Raw genomic sequence first — 19,663 nt, 5'->3', positions numbered from 1 at the left:
AGAAAGAAAGATTCCAGGACTCCATCCACCTCTTCACAATAAACCGTTCCAAGAAAAAGAAGCTCCACTTCCAACAAATACAAATAAAATGTAGTTTTTTTTATAAGTCACTCAATGTAATTAGCCTCTTGCTTACCTAGTAAAACAAAAACTTTTCTTCAAATGAAGAGCATTGGGAATTGGAAAAGATTATCCAGGGAGGGTTGTTTCAGCCATTCATGGCAGGCGATTGTACTTGAAATTGCTTGTAAATTTAACATTTGGACAGATTTCTTTTCATAGAACTCAGGTGTAGTTTTATAAGTTCTCTTATTTTTCAGTCATGTTATCATGCAGAAATGAGCACCAAGAAGAGAAGAGTGAAAATAATTCATTTAAAGGACTTGGGATGGAAATTTTTAAAAACACATGAGATCACTAGTAGTAGAGAGTGAAACTTTAACTTCCAAGGGCATTGCAAAATATATAATTCACTGAAAATTGATAATAGAATATGGACATGATTTCATGCCCATATGTAGTATCTATTGAATTATGTACACAAAATGGGAGAAATTTAATATTGCTCCCTTGAAATTCTCTCTCTCTCTCTCTCTCTCTCTCTCTCTCTCTCTCTCTCTCTCAAAGAGAGGGATATGTAGAGACCAGATGTAGAGGAATACATGGGGAGTTCTTCCAAGCCCTAGAGTGCAACATAAGGATCTCTTTAGCTTTCTCCTTAATCTTCATGCTACACTCAACTTGAAGCAGAAAACACAACTTGGAGGCAGCCCCAACTTGCAACATCTCATGAAGAACACTTGAAGTCGCCGAGAACTTAGCAATGGAATATAGAATCCTCACTGCCTTTTCAGATGCTAAATGTGAAACCCTAATTATCTTTTTTGCCACAATTGCGATTCCCGCGCTGTGCCCTAAAAACTCAGCTCTCCCTTCGGCACACCCACAAAGCTGATCCAACAACACCAACACCATCTCACAAACCCTCTTCTCTGTTGTCTCAAGAATAAGCTCAATCAAAAGCGGAACTGCCCCGGCATCGGCGGCTTTAACCCTATTTCTCCCCCATGGACATATCTCAATTAGAATTTGCAAGGCTGCTTTGGTTGCTTGGTTTGAAATCGGATCGCGCAACACGTTCATGATCTCTCGGAAAGTCCCACATCTCAAACCAATCAAATGAACCGGTTCAAACACCTTAACTATGGATTTCAATAATAGTATTGCGTAAGAACGTGACTGATAATGCCCTTGTTGTAAGACCCGCGTCAAGGTCTGGACAAACTCACCATTTTTCGCAATAAGTGAATGAAAACCTTCTTCTGACATTTGAAGATGATAGAGAATACTTAGTGCTTCGTCACTAGCTATTGTATAGTCGAACCCATTGTTGATTTTTTCTTCTGTTGATACGTAATTTTTCTTTATAATTGAAGCCAAGAAATCACCTGCACCCGCAGACTCCGCGCACCGCTTGTTCCTTTCGCTCTCAGAAACAATGAGTTTGAGCTTTTGGAGTGATTTCATTTGCAAATTTGGGAGTCTACTTTCCTCAAGGAGTTTGATGATTTGGGCTTTTTCGATGGGAGGTTTTGGAGTTGGGATTCGTTCGACACCGTTGGATGCATTGGCGATGCACCAACCTTGAATCAATCGACGAACTGCGTGGTTTGGGGTTAGATCAGAATCTGGCAATTCTTGTTTTGTCACGGGGCACGTTTTCTTCTTACTAGAAAATATCCATCTTTCGATGCTCGATCGATCGTATGTTATTCCCGTGCAAAGCGTCACCGGATCTTTCATGATTTCTAGAGAAATTGGGCAGAGAAAGTAATGAGGAACATCAATTTCACCCATGAAAACTGATCTAGAAAATATAGTACTAGATGCCAATATTTGAGCACAAGAAAGTTAAAAAAGCTGGAGATGGTACTACAGTGGGGAAAACTCAAACCCTAGAAAGAGGAGTGAAGAACAAAAAAAGTCTTTCTCTTAGATAAAATAAAAAGGAAATAAAGACCCAGATCTTAAAATCGAAAAGCAAGAAAACCCAGAAACACGGGATGCTGAAGAAGGCTAATTAAAGAGAATATTCAAACCCTAAGTAGAGAGTTTTTGCTGGATTCTAATGCCTCATCATAAGAAGATAGTAACTCAGTGAAGAATCTGACCCACTTGAAATGTGAATACCACAAAAATGCTTAGAGGTACGAAATGAAGATTTTGGGAGATGTAGATTTTTCGGTTTGTAGATTGAGGGAAGAGATATGATTTTATACAGGAGGAGAGACTGAGAGATTCAAGCTCTAAAAGGACACGTTGTCAAAATTAGACTTTTCTAGTTTTTCCTCTATTGGAAATTTTCAACTTTACGTAGCCCTTTTGGTGGCCGGTTAAATTTAAAACTAGAATGGCACTAGAATAAAGTAATCAATTCAAATAAGCAAACTGACTTTATGTTACTGCTTAATTTTATGACTTTTTTTTCTAAAAATAAAGTCATTTGCAGGAGAAGACAAACAAAAGGGGGTGGATGTGCAAGGAAATTAAAATGTTTTGTTATATCATTGCCTTAAATCTAATTGGAAAATGATATTCCAATAAAGTCTTACCAATCTATTGGGTTATTGTGAAAATAGTTACTTTTGTCCACTATGAACAGTTTCGTTTGGATTCACGTTAAGTAGGAGGAAAGTAAAATAACATCTTGCTTTCAAGTAAAAAACAATGTAGAAGAAAAATTAATCCTATTTACTTTCCCCTTCATCTTGATTTGAGTGGGAATTCAAAAGCACTATTTCAATGGCAACCAAATGAACCCTTGCAATTAAGGTAGGTATAACTTCGAGCTGTTCTTAGATGTGAAAAGATCCCATATTGTGATTGCGTTTGAGTATGACATAGGATGATTCTTTAAACCTTCTCTCATCTTTATGAAGTGGAACATGTTGGAGATTTAAACGATAGATTTCATTTAATAAGCACTAGTCTAGACCAGATCAACTGGCCCTACGAACTACAAATCGATACACATGTCAAGGAGTCATACCAGGCCAAATCTATGTAGCCATTGACATGATATGTTGATCTACTCGGGTACCATGAGTACAATTCATTGGTGTAAGTCAGACTCTAATGAGATGATCCTAGTCCCTCGATCAAAATTTTCCTTAATCAGATAATCATAGCCCCTCGGGTAAAAATTTTCCATTTTTTGTATTCTTAGGAAATTAAAGAAATTAACTCATCTGCGCGTCAATTCGTTGGGGGTGAGATTTTCCTTAACGACGGCAGTTGTAGATCTATGGCTAGACTCAACCACAAGTCATTCCTAATAGGAAACAACTAAGCACAGAGTCACTTTTACCCTATGCAAGCAAGACCACTGATCTTGTATAGAGCTTTCTTTGGCCGAGGTGTTCTCAATGGCATTGGGCTGGGATTACGTATGCGGTTTGAATCAAATTATCTGATCACACAGACAGAAGTGGGGCCCAACAAATGTCTTTCAGTAAAGAGCATAAAAGTGACTTTACTTTTTAGAATTTCCTCTCTTTGAATGGGAGGATTTTAACCTGTGTGTTCATAGTTGTGCAGTATTGGTTTGACGAGAATGAATAGAGATAATGCAATTGCAGCATGCATTAATTTTACAACGTGTTACACACACTGGGGATTCTACTATTCTAGAAAAGGAGAGCAGGGGGTGGTCCGAAAGCAGCCGCCAACTTGTTGGATGGATAAGGGAGTGGGGTTAGTAATTAAAAAAGGGACAGACAAAAGTGGCAAAGGGCCGAGCCGTGTGAGACCAGTGTTTGAAAAGTGGGAAATTGAGAGTATTGGGTACAAAAAGTAAATGGTTTCGCAATTTTCTAGAGTCAGCCCCTGTATGTGTCGCCCATTCATTTTGCAGCTGTCATACAGCACACTTTCATTAATGTTCAGCTAAGAGAGAGAGGACTTTGAATCAAGACCTGTATCAGAATCATATACAAGGGAAAAATACCCCCTGTGGTTTCCGACGCATTCAACTTAACCCCTAATGTTTAAAAAGCTACAAGTAGACCCACCTGTTGTTTCAATTTGTGTAAGGTACCCCCTCAGTTGAGGGTTCGTCCACAGATTAAAGGGTTAGGATTATCCTGTGGAGCTGATTTTTTGGGCACACACTATCTATGTCAGGGCCCATCAAATGAACGCTTTGGATCATCCAAATAATGTGGGCCCACTGTGTTTTTGGTGGTGGACAACCCATACCCAAATCCAAACACTACCAAAAACATAGTGGGCCTACATTATTTAGATGATCCAAAGCGTTCATTTGATGGGCCCTGGCATAGATAGGGTGTGCCCAAAAAATCAGTTCCATAAGATCATCCTAACATTCAATCTATGGACGAACCTTCAAATGAGGGGGTCTACCTTACACAAATTGAAACCACAGGCGTTTTACTTTTAACTTTTTAAACATTAGGGGTTAAGTTGAATGTGTCGAAAACCACAGGGGGTCTAAGTGTATTTTTCCCTTATATATAATCAGAATGTTGTGCACATAATACAGAAAATCAAACAAAGCAATGAAAATCATTATGAAGCAAAATGTTGTGCCCATATAATCCGCACACAGGGGAAAACGGGTTCTAAGGGACAAAAACGTATAAAGAACGAAAATATTCCAAGTTCTAATAGGTACGTTGCGAGTGGGACCCATGTGATAACAAGTGTATTTTCCTTAGTTCCACTATTTGCGCCAATCACGACACACATCAGGTCTAACTATAGCACAGAGCTGAGGTTGCATTAGTGCAGCTGGGGTCGATTGTTGGGGAGTCAAGTTGAGCTTTTATCATAAAATTAGGTCTTGATTCCACTTCATGTTTTTTTTTTTTAGCAAAATCTCCACCCGAACCGACCCTAGTTGCAACCCTAAGGCCATTTCTAGCAACCATGCAGTTTTTTTTTCTATGATAAATTAGTTTCTTCTAGTAGTGAGAGAGAGTAGTGCAGGTGTGAGTAGGAAAGACTTGAGAGGGCATAATGAGGAGAGGGTGTAGAGTTTTTTGTTTCAATGGTTTTCAAGATTTTCTTACCCACTATTCAATCAATCCCTCTATTATTTATCCCTCTCCCTGCCTCCTTCACTATTGGGTAAGCTAATATTTCCGGAAAAAAAAAAAACATTTACGTACCCAAATGTGCCCTTAAGTTGCATTAGGTGCTAGAAAGACTGTTTGATGCAACCTTTCCATACACCTTTCTAGTAGACAATTTTTATATGTTGTGTGCGCGTGAGGTCCAGTAGTTTTCGAAAGATATAGTGGGGCTCACTTCATAGGATTATCCAAACGATTCATTGGATTACCCCATAAATCATCTCCATAGGATGATCCTAACCATTTGTTCTGTAGAGGTTTCTATAATGTGTAGTCCCTCTACAGATCAGAGGATGGAAGTGATGCACGGTGTAGTTACTATTTCCATTGTGGCCCAACAAATGAACGGTTTGGATCACCCATTGAAGTGGGACCCACTATACTCTTCGAAAACTACTGGACTTCACGGGCAAAATTAGAAACCTGTAACTGTTTTCTTTTTGCAAAAATGACCTTTTTTTTAATACAAAACACCAAACATATCCCTATTTTAGTATAACAGAACGTATGTTGTTATGCGCTAACATTAATATACCAACAAGGGAATTGCTAGCGTCCATCGCAAAAGGCATTCCGTGGCCGGTCTGTCGCATGTCAGATCACCCACCTCGTGAATGGAGACAAAAGTTGTTGTCATCATTCATGAGGTGGCTAGTTTGACATGCGACAGACCAGCTGCGAAATGCCGTATGCTACGGACCCTAGCAAATCTCTACAAACAATCCATGTTTCTATTACTAACTTTTGGTGTAGTCCGGGAAGCCACTGCCCGGGGCAGCCACGCCCTACAGCCCTCTATAGTGTTTGGATTCGGGCCCACACTACCAAAAACACAGTGGGCCCACATTGTTTGGATGATCCAAAGCGTTCATTTGATGGGCCCTGACATAGATAGGGTGTGCCCAAAAAATCAGCTCCTTAGGATCATCCTAACCCTTCAAACTGTGGACGAACCGTCAACTGAGGGGTCTACCTTACACAAATTGAAACCACATGGGGTCTATTTGTAACTTTTTAAACATAAGTTGAATGTGTCAGAAATCACAGGGGGTCTAATCGTATTTTTCCCAAAAAAAAAAAAATTATTGTTCTTGTTAAACACGATGAAAAATGAGCATGGAAGTGCTCGGTGCCGGATGTGTACAAACCGTGGTTTTAAATTTCAGCCAAATTCTGAAATTTAGGATTTCGGTTGGGACTGAAACTAAAATTTATCGAAATCCGAAATTTTGAACTTACCAAATTTAGGTCGAAATTTTTGGAATTTTTTTTTTAAAATATAGAATTATTCCGAGATTTCGGCTGAAATTTCATAAATAATAAAAGGGATTTGCTAGGCAATTTGTCATAAAGCCATTTCTCAGCCGTCTTTTGCAAGGGATGCCATCCATGTCAGATGAATTAATTGAATAAAACAAAATCCGCCCAAAAGTCAACACGTGTGGCTTTAATCACATACAAAAGACGGCTGAGAAATGGCTTTCCGGGAAAATGCCTAGCAAATCCCATAATAAAATAAGAATATTTTTTGCCTTTCGCCCGAAATTTCGAAACCAAAATTTAAAACCACGGTACAAACACAATCTTGGGAATAAAACAACGACAAAATTAAGTTTCCAATGAAACTGAAACAAAACGGGAAGAACTTACCAACAGCCATTATGGCCATTTGTTCATCTGCGGGGATGTCGGCCAAAGATGTCACACATTAGTGGAAGCTCGAAGACAATCTCTCTCTAGGTTTCTCTTTGCTTCACGCAGGTCATTCTCTCCTCAAAACAACACCTTTGCCAAGGCCACCAAAGGTCAGGATTTATCCTAACATTACATTAATGTACACTGGAAATAGATGATTTGCATGAATTTAGGACAGCAGGAAATCCAAAGAAAGGGTATAAATTAAATGATTGAGATCGATCGAAGGTGAGACTCAACTATACCGTAGTGGGACTGTGGGAGTGTCACATTTTATTACAAGGGGTTCGTACCCTCTGAAAGTACTCCTAAGTACTTACTAGCTAGAAATTTCTCGGAATTTTGTGGAGATCCCACAGAGTTCCGAGAAATGTTCTGTTTCAAAAAAAAAGTTTTAATTCAAAATAAAAAATTTATACGGCACGGCGGCCCGCGGCCCGTGGCCCGTGCCGTCCCTGGCCTCGGAGGAATTCGGCCCGGCCCATGAATCCTTCCATGTCGTGCCATGCCCTGCCCACGGGCCTCATTTGGTCGGGCCGGCACGTTTGCCACCTTAAAGGACCATCATCTAAAATTAATGGAGTATGAAGCCCTACTCAGCTAACCAGGTAGTGGTCCCCACATGTGATCAAAGATCTTGAAGAGATTGTCAAGTTGGCTTACACATTTAAACCCTGTTCGTTTAAGATTGTGGCCAGCGATTGCCACCCCCAATCTGATTATTGGACTCAAAATTAATGTAATTTTGGGTCCAATAATCAGATTGGGGGTGGCAATCGGTTCTCATAATCCCAAACGAACAGGGCATAAAACGGGTTGAGGTACATTGAAACTCATAAGGGTAGGTGGCTACACCCATGACTTTAAACCGAAATCAGGTACACCCGGCCGAAACAATATGTTTTTCGGCCAAAATTTTTAAATTTCGATCAAAATTTTGTTTTTCATCCGAAATTCAAGGAAATTCCGCCCAAGAATCTCGATTTTATTAATTAAATGAGAAAAGCGTTTCTGCACTGCAACACAGGGAGTTTAACTGCGCTTTAGTTGTTTATAAAGCCTCCCATTGGTTCTAATAGCGGGTCCCCCTTTGAAACATATAGCGGGTCCACAAGAAAGGAACCAATGGGAGGCTATATAAACAATTAAAGCGCAGTTAAGCTCCCTACACTACAGTGTATGAACGTTTTTCTCTAATTAAATAATATTTTTCCGAAATTTCAGCCGAAAATTCTGAGATTACGCCAAAGTTCAGCTGAAAATTTTATATGAAATAGATACTATTTTAATTGATTTCGGCGGATTTCGGCCAAATTTTCAAAATTTCAACTAAAATTTTAGTTTCGGCGAGGACAGAAACGCATTCCGAAACCGAAATTTGAAACCATGGTTTTCACGAACCCTTTCACCGAGGCTATCTGTTTCTTTCAACGTAAAATTAGTGTAAAACAATTTTTTTGCTCATTTGTCTACTTAAAAACGACCATAGATAATATTTATTTTATGTCTACATCAAAAGAGGCATAGCCCGAGAAAAAGAAAGTCCGTATAACAACGGCGAGCAGATTAAGGGAGCCTAAACCATGAAAACCGGTTGGCAGGTGCTACGAGTTCACTTGATGGCACGGGGTTTTAATAAATCACAGCTAACCAAGCCTACATGTGTCTAGACTCTAGACCATAATAAAAAAACATCAATACATATGATATCTCATGACAATGACGCATAACTATATAGTATAAAACGGCGTAAATATCAGGCCATCATCCCAATTTAATATTGTATATTGGATTATACACGTACTCCATATAAATATTATTTGACTTAGAGTAAGGTGAGCATAGACCAAGTTACATCTAGTTTTTAAATGGCTTTGCTAGGGACCATCTATTTTTTTGTGTTTTTTTATTTCTTGGGTTCTCTCCTCATTGTGAATCTGAGCTTTAGCCCTTGACATGAGTACAATTCATTGGTGTAAGTCAGACTATAATGAGATGATCCTAGCCCCTCGATCAAAATTTTCCACAATCAGATGATCATATCCCCTCGATTAAAAAATTTCCATTTTTAATTTTTTAGCAAATTTGATACCATGAGTGCTATTAATTTTTTACTTTAATTAATTTCAAATTAAAGTCATTTAGAAATTCAAAATTTAATTGTGTGAAAAGTTACGTATATATTTTTAACGTTGAAGAGAACTCTCTATATTGCTCTTTAATTTCTATAAAGATTTTTTTTTATGGGTAAGCTGGGGTTTGGCGGGGACCCATACCCGTCCAAAGGGAATCATCTCAATGGTCCAGCCTCATCCTGAGGCCAAGATTCATACATACACTCAGTGTTTTTCTGCTTTTCAATTTTCCGATTTGTTCTATATGATCAAAGCAATATGAGCCGTGTTGGCAACGCTACGGGAAGGAGTCGTTGTATCCCGGAGGCATGCAACGGATAACTCATGTGCGCGTCAATTCGTTGTGGGCGAGATTTTCATTAAAGACGGCAGTAATAGATCTATGCCTAGACTGAACCACATTTCATTCCTTTGCAACTTTTGGAAACAACTAAGAACAAAGTTCCATTATTACCATGTGAAAGCAAGACCATTGATCTTGTAGAGCTTTCTTTGGCCGAAGTGTTCTCAATGGCATTTGGCTGGGATTACGAATGCGGTTTGGATCAACTGATCTGATCACATAGGCAGAAGTAGGGCCCAACAAATGTCTTTCAGTAAAGAGCATAAAAGTGACTTTACTTTTTAGCATTTTCTCTCTTTGACTGGGGGATTTTAACTTGTGTGTTCCTAGTTGTGCAGCATTGGTGTGACTAGAATGAATAGGGATAATGTAATTGCAGCATGCGTTAATTTTACAGCGTGTTACACACACTGGGGATTCTAGAAAAGGAGAGAAGGGGGTGGTCCGAAAGCAGCCACCAACTTGTTTGATGGATAAGGGAGTGGGGTTAGTAATTTCAAAGGGGGCAGACAAAAGTGGCAAAGGGCCGAGCCGTGTGAGACCAGTGTTTGAAAAGTGGGACTTTGAATCAAGACCTGTATGAGAATTGTATATAATCAAAATGTTGTGCACGTAATACGGAAAATCAAACAAAGCAATGAAAATCATTCTCAAGCAAAATGTTGTGCCCATAGAATCCGCACACAGGGACTAAAACGTATAAAGAACGAAAATATTCCAAATTCTAACAGGTACGCTTCGAGTTGGACCCATGTGTATTTTCCTCAGTTCGACTATTTGCGCCAATCACGACACACCAGGTGTAACATTAGCACGGAGCTAAAGTTGCATTAGTGCAGCTGGGGTCGATTGCTGGGAACTCGGGTTGAGCTCTTATCATAAAATTAGGTCTTGATTCCACTTCTTGTTTTTTTTTTTAGCAGAAGCTCCACCCGAACCGACCCTAGTTGCACCCCTAAGGCCATTTCTAGCAACCATGCAATTTTTTTTTCATGATAAATTAGTTTCTTCGAGTAGTGAGAGAGAGTAGTGCAGGTTTGAGTAGGAAAGACTAGAGAGGGCATGAATGAGGAGAGGGTGAGAAGTGGCTAAAAGCAAGGAAAAAGTCATATTTTACTTACAGTTTTTTGTTTCAATGGTTTTCAGGATTTTCTTACCCTTTATTCACTCAGTCCCTCTCTTATTTATCCCTCTCCCAGCCTCCTTCACTATTGGGTAAGCTAAATTTATGGTAGCTAAATGTGCCCTTAAGTTGCATTAGGTGCTAGAAAGACTGTTTGATGCAACTTTTACTTACACCTTTTTAGTAGACAATTTTTATATGTTGTGTGCGCGTGAAGTCCAGTAGTTTCCAGAAGGTATAGAGGGGCCCACTTCATAGGATTATCCAAACGATTCATAGGATTACCCCATAGATCATCTCCATAGGATGATCCTAACCATTTGTTCTGTAGAGGTTTCTATAATGTGTAGTCCCTCTACAGATCAGAGGATGGAAGTGATGCACGGTGTAGTTATAATGTGTAGTCCCTCTACAGATCCTAACCATTTGTTCTGTGAAATGCCGTATGCGATGGACCCTAGCAAATCCCTACAAACAATCCATGTTGGGCCACGCCCCTACAGCCCTCTATAGGAGTGACCATCACGGCCCTGTTGTCCTTCCAATTCCAAGATGTATCTTTCATTTTTCATTTTGATGATGTAAAAATAGAGTGCTTAAAATGTAAGAAATGTAAGGTATTTATACGGTATAGTGGGTCTTAGTTATGACTGATCCAAACAGCCCATTTTATTCTCTTTACTTTGGATTATCCAAATGGCCCATTTGAGAGTCTTTACTTTGGATATCCTATTATTCAAAATTAAATAACAAATTATCTACTCTTAACATCTAATAATACATAATTTTGTCATTGTATAAAAAAAAATAAAAAAATATAAAAAAATTAAAAATAAAAAAAAAAAATATATATATATATATATAGAGAGATAGAGAGAGAGAGAGAGAGAGAAGAGAGAGAAGAAAAGGATTGTATGCTCGAGTGTACCTAACCTTAGGTACGCTCGAGTGCCAAATCACATGGGTCCCACATTTTTTTTTGGTCATCTAAACCATTCATTTGCAAGATCCCATCATAGATAGGGTGTGTACCAAAAATCAGCACCATTGAATCATCCTAACCCCTCCAAAACTGGAGGGCAAAATGGGCAGATTTGTGGACAAACAGTGTCTGTCCATTTTGACCTCCACAAATGGATGGGTTAGGATGATCCTATGGAGCTGATTTTTGGTATGCACCCTATCTATGATGGAGCCTTGCAAATGAATGGTTTAGATGACCAAAAAAAATGTGAGACCCATGTGATTTGGCACTCGAGCGTACATAAGGTTAGGTACACTCGAGCATACAATCCTTTTCCTCATATATATATATATATATATATATATATATATATATATATATATATATATATATATATATATATATAGTTCATGTTAAACATGATGAAAAATGAGCATGGAAGTGCTCGGTGCCGGATGTGTACAAACCATGGTTTTAAATTTTGGTCTGAAATTTCGGATTTCGGTTGGGACTGAAACTGAAATTTATCGAAATCCGGAATTTTGAACTTACCAAATTTTGGGAAATTGACTTATATATATATATATATATATATATATATATATATATATATATGAATAAGAGTGTGCGGTCGACCGCACCTAAGCTTAGGTAGTTAGGTGCGGTCGAGGGCCTAAACACATGGGTCCCATACTTTTTGTAGTAAACGGTGTCTGTCCATTTTGCCCTCCACTTTTGGATGGGTTAGGATGATCCTATTGAGCTGATTTTTTGTACACACCCTATCTATGATGGAGTCTTGCAAATGAATGATTTGGGCCATCCTAACAATGTGGGCCCACATGAGTTTTTGGCCCTCGACCGCACCTAAGCGCACACTCTTATTCCTCACACACACACACACACACACACACACACACACATATATATATATATATATAATTATTCCGAAATTTCATAAATAACAAAAGAGATTTGCTAGGCAACTTTTCGGAAAGCCATTTCTCAGCCATCTTTTGCAAGTGATGCAATCCATGTCAGATGAATTAATTGAATAAGACAAAATCCGCCCAAAAGTCAACATATGTGGCTTTAATCACATACAAAAGACGGCTGAGAAATGGCTTTCCGAGAAAATGCCTAGCAAATCCCATATTAAAATAAGAATATTTTTTGCGTTACTGTATTTCTTCCGAAATTTCAAAACCAAAACCAAAACCGAAACCGAAATTTAAAACCATGGTACAAACACAATCCTGGGCCTAAAACAACGAAAAAATTAAGTTTCAATGAAACTGAAACAAAACGGGAAGAACTTACCAAAAGCCATTATGGTCAGCTTTTTGTCTGCGGATGTCGGCCAAAGATGTCACACGTTAGTGGAAGCTCGAAGACAATCTCTCTCTAGGTTTCTCCTTGTTTCACGAAGGTCAGTGATGGGAATCGGCTTCCTCTCTCTCTCTCTCCCTCTCTTTCACTTTTGTAGTGGATATCAAATTTGCAATCGGAGAAGGTTGCCCTTTTCCTTGCGCAAGCAAGGGGGACCTAAGGAGGTTGATTTATAGCGGTTTTGAGGATAGAGATTAAGCTCCACATCACGCTTATCTCTCCTAAAACAAGACCTTTGCCAAGGCCACCGAAGGTCAGGATTTATCCTAAGATTGCATTAATGTACACTAGAAATAGATGATTTGCATGAATTTGGGACAGCAGGAAATCCAAAGAAAGGCTATAAATTAAATGATTGAGATCGATCAAAGGTGAGACTCACTACTATACCGTAGTGGGACTGTGGGAGTCTCACATTTTATTACAAGGGGTTCGCACCCTCTGAAAGTACTCCTAAGTACTTACTAGCTACAATTGACCTTGGGTACTCATGTTATTAATTGGTCCCCAAAATCAAAACTAAACTGATCTGGTAGCGAGATTATCTTGTGAACACTCTTCACTCTCCTCTAAACTCTACGTCAAGTTTTCAAAACTTTACCTTTCTTATTATTCTTCACGGACGATTGCTCAAAGTATAGCTCTGACACTACTTTATTGAAAAAATTCATGGGTCCAAAATGATCTCGAGTATACACAAAGAGATAGTAAAGAAAGCACAAGTCACACAATGAAGAGAGGAGTTTACACGGACTAATTGAAGAGAGGTTCCACTATGAGCCAGAACAAAGGATTACCAAACTTTTCCCTGTTTGGATTGGAAGAATTTTTTGGAAAAGTTTGGCAAGGAAATTTTTTTCTAAAAGTTCCTACTTTTTAGTTTTTACCCGTGACAAAAGATGACTTGAACCAACCCTACTCAATTTTTACTTAGAGGGTCCTTCAATTTATGGTAATATCTCTTTAAATTAACTATTATCCTATCAATTCCCACAAAATCATGGAAAGAAGAAATTTTCCTACAAACAATTTCCATCAGAAATGTTTTTCTTTCTCTTATATTTTTGTAGGCAAGAAAACTCCAGCCTTCATCCTTCGACCACACATTCCATGGATGGATGATACGGTGGCCCCACTAGACAAATTGTACCAAAAGTCATCCAAACAGGACTCTTGCTAGTCACCATCAAATCGACTATGATCCTACTCTCCATCAACACTAAAGAAAACAAATTAAAGGGGGAGATCTCAGCCACGTCCAGTTATACACGACAATACAAAGTATCCACCCGAATGAGTTAATTGAGGAGGGGATCAGAGGCTATCAAGGACTCCATAATGCATAAACAAAAGGGAAATTGTGGACTTGCCCTAACTTTATCGAGTTTTTATTTAGAAAGTGCGGCACAAAGAGGTTTGTTTAGAAAGTATGGCACAAAGAGGTAAGGTACAAGAACGAGACTAATCAATTTTTAGCATTAGCAATTATTTGAAATGGTGACCAGAGCGTGTTTACGGGTGCTGGCTGTTACTTGCATTGTGTACCGCAAAAAACAAATCAAATGGTCCACCAGTGTACCATTCCAATAGCCATTACAGTGATGAACATCCAATAAAATATCAAATAGACAATGGTCATGCCGCGTAAGGACCATCATCTAAAATTAATGGAGTCTGAAGCCCTGCCCAGCTAACAAAGTAGTGGTCCCCACATGTGATCATAGATCTTGAAGAGGTTGTCAAGTTGGCTTACACATTTAAGCCCTGTTCCTTTGAGATTGTGGCAACCAATTGCCACCACCAAATCTTAATATTGGACCCAAAATTAATGTCATTCTGGGTCCAATAATCAGATTGGGGATGGATGGCAATCGTGATCATAATGCCAAACGAACAGGGCATAAAACTAGATGACGTAAATGTTAAAGTCAAGCAAGGTTGCTTGAAACATTACACCTTAGGTATCTAGTTTGGAATACCTAGACTGTTGCCTTCAGCCCCTATATATAGAGATACGCTAGGGTTATTTACTGGTCAATGGACTCTAGCCCATGTGGGCTCACTACACTCGTTAAGGTTTAGTAGCTACACCCATGGTTTTAAACCAAAATCGGGTATACCCGAAACGGTACATTTTTCCGGCCGAAAATTTGAAATTCTAGTCGAAATATTGTTTTTCCAAAATTTTGTCCGAAATTCAAGGAAATTCCGCCCAAAAATCTTGATTTTATTGATTAAATAATATTTTCCCAAAATTTCATCAGTTACACTGAGGACTGAAACGCATTCCGAAATTGAAATTTGAAACCAAGGTTACACCAACCCTGTCACCGAGGCTTTCTGTTTCTTTGGAGGTAAAATTAGTGTGAAACAAATTTTTTGCTCATTTGTCTACTTAAAAAAGACAATAGATAAAATTTTATTTTATGTCATTTTACATCGAAAGAGGCATAGCCCGAGAAAAAGAAAGTCCGTATAACAACGGTGAGCAGATTAAGGGAGCCTAAACCATGAAAACCGGTTGGCAGGTGCTACGAGTTCACTTGATGGCACGGGGTTTTAATAAATCACAGCTAACCAAGCCTACATTTGTCTAGACTCTAGACCATAATAAAAAAACATCAATACATATGATATCTCATGACAATGACGCATAACTATAGTATAAAACGGCATAAATATCAGGCCAACCCAATTTAATATTGTATATTGGATTATACGTATGCACGTACTCCACATAAATATTATTTGACTTAGGGTAAGGTGAGTATAGACCAAGGTACATCTATTTTTTAAATGGATTTGCTATGGACCATCTATTTTTAAAATTTCATTCCTTTTAATATTTGATTTTTTGTGTTTTTTTATTTCTTAGGTTCTCTCCTCACGGTGAATCTGAGCTATCTCGGATCATGGGTTTCTTGGATCACGTGATGTGTTGAATTTCATGCGGCTCTTGACTAAGTACGTGGAATCCTGAGGGCGATCAGAATCAACGGATCTCATGGTGCCACATGGCCACTTCGTCTATCATGATTAAACTATGCTAATGACTGAAGAAAAGTGAAACACAAGTTTGGCCCATTGTCACTGGCCCCACCTTGATTAGATGATCTTAGTCCTCTGATCTATTATTAAGCATCGTTTAGTCCTCTGATCTATTATTAAGCATCGTTTAGGATCTTCCAAATAGAGGCTTTTTAACTCACTTAGACCTCCTTCCATGACCAAATGTCCTGTATGTACACCGCATACACTGGAATATACACAGATCAGCATGAGATGGTGGTGAGGTTTGGATTTGCACCTAACTTAGTGGTGATAAGTGCATACATTGATTATTCAGTGCATGCACGTGGGTCAGTCCCAATCTGTCTCCTGCATGGGACCACATATGCTCTTCAACCAAAAATATTTCAAACATAATCCAAAACCTTATGGTATGCAAGCCACATGCGACAATAGCAAGTTATGGTGGTCCCCCTTTTGTCGGCACATCATAGGTAGGGTTAGGATCACCCTATTCAGATGATTTTGAGAGCAAAACAACAACTGAATGGTTTGAATCATTGAACCATATGGGTCCCACTATATTTTAAAAAAAATACTTGAAACTTTTGATATTCACACTACCATGTTTTGATAATAGGCCCCACTTTATTTTACATGGGTGTATGGTAGAATAATAAAAATATACAGTATGGAGACAGCACGAGGCCTTGTGATTGAATCAAAATTCATTGAGTGGGTTTGATTTTAATGCCCTTCGAAATTGAGAGATCCTACTGAGATAGACTGATTAAGACGCCTAACATCCCAAACCAATAATTTCAACCGACGCCATTGTTGCTACTCACACCCTCTCAGGTCCCCATCCCCATTGAATCCACTGAAGATGTCACTCTCATGGGCGGATAGGATTCATATCGCAGCGATATCCAAATCTGTTCGTTCAATTTTCCATCGGCTCATAGATGGCGAGCTCAGCTCCTTCGCACCCCGGACAAGAGGTGGCTTTTCAGGGATTTAAGAATATGTGAAACAGGGCAGGTGGGGCTGTTCCTGTTTTTCACATGAATAGAAATCTAGTTGAATTAGCAATGTTCATTCATTTGTCCGAAACCAGGTAACTTTTCCTACAATCTCCATCTGGACTTATTTCCGAGACACCTAAAGATTTTTCATTGATATCATCACTGGTCTGCTGTAGCTGCAAAATTGCAAATTGTTGAAGTATAATTGATTAAATAACACCAACCATAATAGCTTAAGCTTTTGGGTTAATTGGTTGTTTCACGTGGTATTAGAGCAACAAGCAAAAGTTCATATTGACCTTTTATCTAATAGATGCATCCCTTTCAGAATTTAGGATTTGTTGCAAATATTAATCTTAAAATTACTGTGATTAACAGAGCTGTAGATACCATCAAACAAACTATAACGGATTTGATGAGCCCTTCAAAGTTTCACTGCCTGAATCAATTCATACTGACATATGTCATAAGGCTTAATATTTGAGACAATCATATGACTGCTGGTAGAACCATGGTTTTAAATTTCGCCAAAATCCGAAATTTCGGATTTCGGTGAAGACCGACACCAAAATCGACCAAAACCGAAACAGTCATTTATTTCGGTCGAAAATTCTGTTTTTCTGAAATTTGACTAAAAAAAAATTGTTTTTTTATATTAATTTAATATTTTACCGAAATTTCGACCGAAATTACCAAAATTTAATATTAAATAAAATATTGGTTTCGGATTATGTACCAGATTTCGAAATTTCGGTTGAAATTTCAAAAATCCAGGGTCCGAAACGGGTACCGAAACCGAAATTTTAAACCTTGGGTAGAACCAACCCACAAATTACCACAGGGCTATTGGCTAAGGCATGATAAGTAGATGGGCCCACAAATTCCTGGCTCGGGGGATAACAACAGAAATGCATGTTTGGCATTTAAAGAATGAGGACAAAGTTCAGTTCAGTCATTATCAAAGAAGCAAGGAGATTCTAAGTTCCATGACGGAATATAATGTGGCATTATTGTAATTCTGCGAAATCAGTGTTTAGTCTCAATTTCGTTGCAGATCTTTTCATGAAAGAAGTGTCAAGAAGGCTTCATTCACATTCCCTTCTTGAATCATTCTGCTTTATGTATGTAATATATTTTTAATAAGAACATTAAACAAGAATAAGAAGAAAGCCTATAAATTACAGTGTAGGAAAAGCAGCATCATAACTTGTTACGTCAAAGGAGCTCCAATTGCCGTTTAGAAGATTGGGATGGAGATTTGTCAAATGTTCTTCAAAAACTGATTCAAACCCTTGTGTTTGAGGGGATGATTGGCACGTAAAATTCGGCATCACCGGAAAATTCGACCAAAACATGTCTTGAACGACTCCCTCTACCGCCGGTAACTCTTGCAACCCATAACTCCCATGTTCCGAATTTGTGAACTGCGTAATTCTCTCTTGTTGCCTATGATTCAACTCAAATTCACCTCCTAGAAAGCCATGGTGTCCATCACTCAATTGTGCCTCTGGTACAGGATGATCCAATGGCCTCGGGCACTCTACCATGTTATGTTCAAATTGGATAGGAGATGAGTGGTTCTGGTCCGAAACACTCGACAAATCAAAAGATGCATCAAATTCACTAGGCAATTCTGGCACGTCGAGCCCTGGATCGAAATCCGATCGTTGATTCAAGAACTTGGCATACACAAGCGCGAGATCAATGGTTGAACCATCCTCAGATCGAGACCCGTCATTCGAATGGACCGAGTTTTCATTCAATTGACAGAATTTCCCAACTGGGTCATCTTCAGCTACGCCAAAACGATCGGAATCCGGCAAATTCCGGCTATAATTCGAACTCCCGGTCGATATCCTAACGGATTTCCCCCTCCGATTTTTCCGGCATCCTCCGCCGACCGGCACGTTTCGCTGGGATCCCCCCTTTGTCCAATACCTTCTACACCCTTTGCAAAAGTAACGAGGCTGCGTGAGGCTATAGTTGTTGTAGTAACAAAATTTAGTGTTGGAAGAGTCACAACGAGGGCAATTTGGGGCTAATTCAACATTAGCCTTCCATCTTCTATCCATCATCAAAGGTCTTGGTGGATATGGAAGCATTTTCTCTCCTGATCTCAACATCATAAAATAACACAAACCTTAGAAGAAAAGAACCCAAATGTCTAAATTTTCATGGAAGTGAAATTCTTAGAGAAATGTAGAGAGGTGAGAGTGTGGTGTGGAGGGAAGGGAGAGGAGAGAAGGGTTTTGTGAATGGAGAGGAGTGTTTATGTATGAATGGTGTAAGCAAGTACATGTGTATGTCATGTGCATGTGTGGGGTCGGGTTGGTTGATAAGACAAGCCATTGGCCATTCGGGAGTCGTTTGGAAGAAGGGAACGCGTGATTTGTTACCCGTCCGTAGCCGGATAAATCGTGTCGCTTTTATGGACACGTGGTGTTACGGGATTGGAAAGGTGGCAAGGCATCGTTGGAGTTTCAAGTTCCATCTCGAAATTACCAAAAACTCCTAAGTCTGCTTTTTTTTAAGATTATGACAACCTATCGTGAGTGCCAGATTGATTATTGGACTAAAAATTAAGTGAAAATTTTTCTATTTCAGTTTCCTAAGTGAGAAAAAGGGATTTGCTAGCGTCCATCGCAGAATGCATTTCGCGGATGGTTGCATATTACAGCAGCCACAAGGGGCGGAGGCACATATAAGGGTTGCCCCCCAATGACTTGCAAAATCCCTTCATAGGATTTGTATTTTCTAGAATACGATGTGTATTTTCCATGCCACGGACCTCACTGACCAAAGCAGGGAACATGCAAATTAGTTCCCC

The 19,663-nt window shown here is 39.0% G+C and overlaps 2 protein-coding genes across 2 annotated transcripts; both read right to left on the bottom strand.

Moving 5' to 3' along the window:
- Positions 1-354: 354 nt before the first annotated feature.
- Positions 355-2,270, bottom strand: LOC143876609 (E3 ubiquitin-protein ligase PUB23-like). The gene has a single exon (XM_077378309.1). It carries the CDS (start codon positions 1,855-1,857, stop codon positions 622-624), a length of 1,236 nt encoding a protein of 411 aa, XP_077234424.1. The 5' UTR covers positions 1,858-2,270; the 3' UTR covers positions 355-621.
- Positions 2,271-17,809: 15,539 nt separating this feature from the next.
- Positions 17,810-19,092, bottom strand: LOC143876608 (dof zinc finger protein DOF1.2-like). Its single transcript, XM_077378308.1, has one exon. The coding sequence runs from the start codon at positions 18,960-18,962 to the stop codon at positions 18,015-18,017; it is 948 nt and encodes a 315-aa protein (XP_077234423.1). The 5' UTR covers positions 18,963-19,092; the 3' UTR covers positions 17,810-18,014.
- Positions 19,093-19,663: the final 571 nt, after the last annotated feature.

Source organism: Tasmannia lanceolata, unplaced genomic scaffold (assembly GCF_043159265.1).
Source record: "Tasmannia lanceolata isolate RefF3 unplaced genomic scaffold, GAP_Taslan_0.1 ptg000005l, whole genome shotgun sequence".
Taxonomy (NCBI): domain Eukaryota; kingdom Viridiplantae; phylum Streptophyta; class Magnoliopsida; order Canellales; family Winteraceae; genus Tasmannia; species Tasmannia lanceolata.
The sequence above is the reverse complement of the archived record's forward strand: the minus strand, read 5'-3'. Positions and strand labels throughout refer to the sequence as shown.

What these genes read in the sequence shown, in the direction of transcription:
- LOC143876609 (XM_077378309.1), bottom strand. Translation starts at nt 1,857, where the DNA reads ATGGGTGAAATTGATGTTCCTCATTACTTTCTCTGCCCAATTTCTCTA.
- LOC143876608 (XM_077378308.1), bottom strand. Translation starts at nt 18,962, where the DNA reads ATGATGTTGAGATCAGGAGAGAAAATGCTTCCATATCCACCAAGACCT.